The 7,138-nt window shown below is 59.1% G+C and overlaps 1 protein-coding gene across 1 annotated transcript in view; it reads right to left on the bottom strand.

Moving 5' to 3' along the window:
- Positions 1–4,366, bottom strand: part of SCARA5 (scavenger receptor class A member 5) — a 136,300-nt gene extending 131,934 nt beyond the window's left edge. Inside the window, exons 1-2 of the mRNA XM_077811450.1 lie at positions 4,356–4,366; positions 1,070–1,188 (exon numbers count right to left, since the gene is read on the bottom strand). Of these exons, the coding sequence (XP_077667576.1) occupies positions 1,070–1,181 (112 nt within the window). The 5' untranslated portion in view covers positions 1,182–1,188; positions 4,356–4,366. The remainder of the gene's footprint in view (positions 1–1,069; positions 1,189–4,355) is intronic.
- Positions 4,367–7,138: the final 2,772 nt, after the last annotated feature.

Consider the following 7,138-nt stretch of genomic DNA (forward strand, 5'->3'; position numbering starts at 1 on the left):
CCGCCCACGCTGAACTCTGCCCACATGAAAGTCCCCCTAAGTTTATATTCTACCAGCTTAGGTTAAAAACTTCCCCAAGGCACAAATTCCTTTCCTTGTCCTTGGACGGTATTGCTGCCACCACCAAGTGACTTACACAAAAATTCAGGGAAGGGTCACTTGGAATCCCTGTCCCCCCAAAATATTCTCCCAAGCCCCTTCACCCCCTTTCCAGGGGAGGCTTGAGAATAATATACCAACTAATTGCCTTAGCAATGTGAGTACAGACCAGACCCTTTATCTTCAGGACACTAAAATCAATCAGGTTCTTAAAAGAAGAACTTTATTATAAAGAAAAAAGTAAAAGAATCACACCTGCAAAATCAGGATGGAAGGTAACTTTACAGGGTAATAAAAAGATTTAAAACACATAGGACTCCCCTCTGGACTCATCTTCACAGTTACAAAAACAGGAATAAAACTACCTTTGTAGCATAGGAAAATTCACAAGTTAAAACAAAAGGTAATCTAACGCATTTCCTTGCCTGCTTACAATTTCTGTAATTTTAGATGGATCATTCCAGGGGATGTTGTATCGGCTTGGTCTCTTTCTCCATCTGGAGAGGGAACAAACAAAGAGAGCCACAAACAAATCCTCCCCCGCCCCCCTCCAATTTGAAAGTATCTTCTTTCCTTATTGATCCTTCTGGTCAGGTGCCAACCAGGATATTGGAGTTTCTTAACCCCTTCCAGGTAAAGCGATTTAGTACAGCTGCCAAGGAGGGATTTTATGCTATCCTTCTCTCTATATTTATGACACAGGCCTTGGTCCATCTGCTTATAAATTTGAGATGCAGGGAACAGCTTTCACGGTGAGTTCTCTGCTACCTTTCAGTGCACATGGCTGCTGAGCAGAAGGACCAAACGGTTCCATTGCATCTGGAGCTCCCCCTCGCCCCAAAGCAGCCGTGAAGTTTAACACCAGCTTTTGTGGGGGCTCAGGCCCCCAGGGTGTGGGAATGGTGCCCATTTTCCCATGGGCAGAGAGTTCCTGAAGAGCCTTGCTCAGGGAAGCTTCCCCTGCACTTACCATCCTCACAGAGGTTCAGTTTGGACAGGTTCCTTCCATCAAATGACTCCTCGAAGATGGAGCCGTTCTCCCGCTCGCTGAAGGTGTGCAGGTACATGGCCTTGTTCTCCATCCTCTCGCTGCCGGGGAAACAGAACAGCCAAGTGAGAGACTGAATGGGAGGAGGGGACACAGACACCACAGGGGCAGAAACTCCCTGTCACCCCCATCTCTGCCCTGTAACTGTAGGCACTGGAGTAACCCTGTGTAACCCCGACCCACCCCTGGGGTTAGCATCCACTAGCTTCTGCTCCATTACCCAGCACGCACTTGGACGTGTGTGTCTATCCATATGTGATGGTGCCCTCTAGTGGCCGGTCCACAGAGAGGATAAAGCACTTACTACTGCTGCCAACAGACCGTGCTCTCCGCTAGCTTATGCAGTAGATGCCTGCGGGTTTGAGCTGAAGGAGCAGGGTTTTTGCCCTTGGGGGGAATATGGGGGTCATCTCAGGGCATGGATTCTTCACACACCGACAGCTCAGCTAGGGACTGGAAATGCCGCGAGCCTTGACATCTCCCTGAGCCAGTTGCACAGTGCTAGGAGAGGCCAGATGTGCTGAAGCCGAAAGGCCTCGTGCTGCCAAGCGGGGGGTGAGCTAAGGTCTCCAGAATCACTCAAGCATGGCTCTGGCCCAAGCCTGTCACAGCCCTGGTTCGTCTCAGGGAACAGCCATGTTAGAACCACGTCAAGCCGCCTCACGCTGGAGCACCCTAGGGTCCTCCTTGGCCATGGACTAAAACACAAGGCGTCCGTACCACGCTGGGGATTTCAGACATGGCTGCTAGCGTGTGTTAACTCCCCTGCGATCAGGGCCTAGAGAGACCCTTGGTGGTTACTGTGGGTGCGTGGGCCGGAGAGGTGGAACCGGGTCATTAGGCAACCTGACACAGTGTCCCCTCATCCCCCAGGCCCTGCCTTTCGCCTGCCCCATGTGGGAGGCCAGGCACCCTAGAGAGACTAGCCTGGGTCCATCCAAAAACCTTCTTACAGGATGTCCTGGCCCTGCGACATCGCGGCTAACGCCGAGCCAGCCGACCCATCTTGGCACCAGTGGGGCTGATCCCACAGTCCCTCCCTCGGTGGGAGTCGGGCCGGCTCCATGGAGAGATTTATCAGGGTCAGCGTGGTGCCAGGGAAAGGGAATCAGGCCTGATGGCCCCACTCCCCACTGGCCGTTCCCATGGTATTGCTGGCCTGCACCATGGGGGTAAAGCAGTGCTAGGTGGGGATGGGGGGTATTACACTGGCCTGGCACTGGGGGGACTGACGCAGCTGGCCAAGGAGAGCCAGGCCAGGCCCAGCGCACTCTCCACAAGGGCTCTGGTGTGGAGGGGATTAATATGGGGCTGCTTCTGTCTGAGCAGAGCCTGCCAGGTGGAATGTGCTGAGCATCCCCAAACTCATCTCACGTGTGCCCCTCAGGTGCTGGCTGTGGTGGAGAAGGGCCTGCTCCCTCCGCCAAGCCCCCTCCGGGCCCCTTCTGGCTCCAGCCACCATCAGCTGCCACCTGCTAACTCCTCTGGGTTTATTTACCGAGCCTCCCGGGGCAAACGGCTCCGTCTCCATCTGCTCTGGGACCCCCAGGGCTGCCCTGGTCAGCGAGTCCCCCTGGTTGGAAACGGCTCCACTCGGCTCTCACACACACCCAGCCCTGCACCGAACGCTCGCGGAGCATTCACACCCCAGCGCGGATTCGCGCCGAGCGAGAGGCGGGTTCTTTAGTCTCTGAAAAACAGATCCAGCCGGGCCATCCGGCCAAAACCAACCGTGCCTGGCTCATGGCGCAGAAACCCTGGGCATTTCCATCGGGCACCGCTGCTCCAGCTGGGCGGGCGGGGGAACCCGCCTGAACATACACAGCCCGCGAAGGAAGCCCTCCACGCCCAGCCGCAGCTCACTGGCGGTCCCACCCTGTACTCTCCCTAGGGGGGAGGGCTCTCCCGGCCCCACGGGCCCCCGGCGCAGGGCTGGGGCTGAGGTGGCAGCTAGCGACTTAGTGCATCACACGCTGTACGTGGGCAGCTCCTGGGCAGCACTGAGGCACTGAGCAGGCAGGGACGGTGTCGCTGCCCCGGTTTTACAGAGGGGCACAGTCAGGTACAGTGAGGTGAAGGCCACAGTTCTGAGAGCCGTGGTGGGTTCTCTTGGGGGGGGACGGGGGCCCAGCTTGGGGACACAACACTTGAGCACCCACAACTGGTGGCCACTTTGGAAAAGGGGAGCCTAAGTAACTTGCCCAAGGTCACAGAAGTAGCAGCCTCTTGGATCCCCGAAACCCCTGCTCTAATCACTACCCCGTACAGACAGAGAACCCCTGAGTCCTGGCTCCCAGCCCCCTGCTCTAACCACTACCCCGTACAGCCAAAGAGAGAACCCAAGAGTCCTGGCTCCCAGCCCCCTGCTCTAACCACTACCCCGTACAGACAGAGAGAGAACCCCTGAGTCCTGGCTCCCAGCCGCCTGCTCTAACCACTACCCCGTACAACCAGAGAGAGAACCCAAGAGTCCTGGCTCCCAGCCCCCTGCTCTAACCACTACCCCGTACAAGCAGAGACAGAACCCGAGAGTCCTGGCTCCCAGCCCCCTGCTCTAACCACTACCCTGTACAGCCAAAGAGAGAACCCAAGAGTCCTGGCTCCCAGCCCCCTGCTCTAACCACTACCCTGTACAGCCAGAGAGAGAACCCCTGAGTCCTGGCTCCCAGCCGCCTGCTCTAATCACTACCCCGTACAACCAGAGAGAGAACCCAAGAGTCCTGGCTCCCAGCCCCCTGCTCTAACCACTACCCTGTACAGCCAGAGAGAGAACCCAAGAGTCCTGGCTCCCAGCCGCCTGCTCTAATCACTACCCCGTACAGCCAGAGAGAGAACCCCTGAGTCCTGGCTCCCAGCCCCCTGCTCTAACCACTACCCCGTACAGACAGAGAGAGAACCCCTGAGTCCTGGCTCCCAGCCCCCTGCTCTAACCACTACCCCGTACAAGCAGAGAGAGAACCCGAGAGTCCTGGCTCCCAGCCCCCTGCTCTAACCACTACCCCATACAACCAGAGAGAGAACCCCTGAGTCCTGGCTCCCAGCCCCCTGCTCTCAGCAGGAGATAACCCTCCTTCCCATGCAACTCTTTCGATAGTGCATCCCTTCCCAAGCCGCTCTGGGAACCCCCGAGCTCACCGGCCCACCCATGGCCATGGGAAATCGGGCCACCCTGGAGAAGTTGCTCAAGCCGTGTCTGAAAGGGACTCACCTGCAGGTTGAAATCTTGCAGCTGGACGGACGAGGGGTTTTCCGCTTAGGTCCTAGGAGACAGCATGGCCAAGGGAGGGGGACAGAACTTTGTGCTTTACAGAGAGCTCCAGAAACTCAGGAAGGGAAGAAAAGAGAGAACTAGGCAGCTCCTTCCATAGTCGGCTGGGGCTGGTCAGCCTCTCGCAAGGTTGCGCAGGGGGATCACAGAGATTTCCCCAAATCCTCCCGGCTCCTTCCAGGCTCTTCCCAGTAGGCGAGAAGTGAGGGGGGAGCCCCCAGGCCTGCTCTAGGACCAGCCAGTGCCACAGCCGGGTGGGTTTGCCAGGCTCTTGTATGCAGCCCCCATGCCTGGGGGAAGAGGGCACCGAAGGATGCTTCGCAGAGCCAGAGGCAGCTGCAGGGCTGGGCTGCTGTGAACTGAAGTTGCTCCTTGGCAGGGGACTTTTGTGGCTCTTGGAGGAGTTGCCAAGGCTGAAGTTGAGGGTTTGCGCGCCCTCTTGTGGCCAAGACGCGACAGTGAGGGCGTACAGGGGGAGTGCATAACAGGGCGAAACCCACAGCGAAATAGCCAGGGGCTCGTCCTAGCTATGGTCTCTCGGCCCCTGAGTATCCGAGCACCGTCCTCTTTATCCTCCCGCCAGTGGGAAAGGCTGTTCCCCCATGGGCAGAGGGGAAACTGAGGCACAGAGGGACTAAGTGACTTGCCCAAGGCCATACAGGATGCCTGCAGCAGAGTGGGGAACGGAACCCAGGTCCCCAGCTCGTGCCTGAAATACTGCCCCCGCTCCCATCCCGCCCCTCCCTGCCCTACCCCGCCTCGCCCCGCCCCACGCAGGAAGGGTCAGGATGGCACAAAGAGCAGTCCCCTCACTCCAGCCACATGCACTAGCCCTAGTGGGAGCCCTCAGCTGGGTTTGAACCCAGGACTGACAGCACAGCTGTCTAGCACTCAAGCTAAAGAGTAACTCCACTGGCTGGTAGTCATAGTAGACTGGTATCCCCCAGTGGGCCAACCAGTGGGTGCGTGGATAGAGGGAAGACGTGACACACCTTGCCAGGGTATTTCCCTTCCCCCCCCCCCCCCCCAAGAGGCTAATGATTGAGTGGCACACTGGCTTCATAGCCCCACAGCAGATGTGGGGGTTACGGGGATCGCAGACCCCAGCCCCGCCTCGCAGAAGCGTGAACGTTTCCGTGACGCTGCACAGACGTTTCCCCGGCACCTCTCAGTGTTTCTGAGCGGCGAGGCGAATACCTCCGCCCTGCCGGGAAGGACCGTGGCCCTGTTTCCCCTCAGAGCAGGACATGAGCTTCCTTGTGCCTGGCAGCGGGAGGAAAAGGAGGAAGAAACCCCTCCTCCCTCTAAGGCAGAGGTCTTCAATCTGTGGGGCATGCCCCTCTGGGGGGCGGGGGGGGGCACAGAGTAACATTCAGGGGGCACGGCTGGGGGCTGGACCAGCCCCCACAGGGAGCGTGGAGAGAGCACCACCCAACTTCGCTCCTGGCCCTGCGCCTGCAATCCCAGCTGCCCCCCCAGCACCCAGGGATCTGCACCTGGCCACGGCTGCAGGCCTCGGACCCTGGCCAAGGGCCCACTTCCGCCTCCCTCCCCAGCTGGGGTCCCAGCCTGGACCTCTTTACCCCTGGCCGCGTCGCTGCAGTCCCGTCCCAGCTCCATGGGTGGGGGTAGGCGGGTGAGAGGTAAAAAGTTTGGGGACCACTGCTCTAAGGGCCTCCCTGCAGCCCTCCAGCTACTGTACCAATGTCATTAATGTCATTGCAGGGACGGATGGACCAGAAGATGATCCTCTTTCCTACCCGCCCCCCATCTGTCCCCTGACATTCAAGAGCCCTCTCAGCTGGGATCCACACACACCCTGAGGGCACACCCCTCTGCCCAGCATCGTCCTCCCAGCTCCTGGGCCCCTCTTGTGCCATGGACGGGGGCTGAAAGGAGCCATTGTCAAGGCCAAGTCCCCTCGCCCCTCGGCAGGCAGCTGGCCTGCCACATGGCGCCCTGGGAATTGCTGGGCCAAGGCCGGGCTGTCCCTGGCCTCGGGGTTAATAAGGCCATGGGCACGGTGCCCCTCGCTGGCAGGGTCTCGCTGTCCCTGGCAAACAGCTCTGGATGGTCTCATGCTGCAGCAAGCCCAGCTGGGTTTGTCTCTGGGATTAGCTCCTGGGGTTGGGTTCCGCGGAGCTGCCCAGGTGAGGCCCAGGGAGGGGCCAGGCTGTTTAATTTGGTTTCGTCCTAGTCCTGGGAGCAGGATGAGAATGATTTAACAGGGAAGAGAAACCATCTCCCTTTGACGTAGCCTCTCCCGAATGAGCAGGGCGACCGGGGAACGTGTCAGCTGCTCCAGGCTCTTGGACACCCCGAGCCTGTGCTTGGGGCGAGAAAGGCGGAGGGAGTGCTCAGGTACTTTTACCCTTGCTATGGCCTGGGTCTGTGCTGGACACTGGCCGCCCCTGCTGTCGGCTAGAGCAGCCTCAGGGCTGCTCCGACTCACAATCTGTTCCCCGTGGCTGGCTACAGGCCCCGGGAAGCTGAGTATGGCTGACGTGCAAAGCACTTTGTCTGTGCCCCCAACCTGGCCTCTCCTCCACACGCAGAACCTCACCCCAGCTCCACCTCGCTGGGGAGCCCTCCTGGGCTGCAGGTTCGCTTAGTGGGTCGCGTCTGCCCCTGACCTTGTCAGAGCGGCATCAAGGGACCTTCCTGGAACAGTGAGGCTGGTGCCCCAAGTTCCTGTGGGCTGCAGATCCCAAACCTGGGGGCTT

This window comes from Eretmochelys imbricata, chromosome 3, assembly GCF_965152235.1.
Source record: "Eretmochelys imbricata isolate rEreImb1 chromosome 3, rEreImb1.hap1, whole genome shotgun sequence".
Taxonomy (NCBI): domain Eukaryota; kingdom Metazoa; phylum Chordata; order Testudines; family Cheloniidae; genus Eretmochelys; species Eretmochelys imbricata.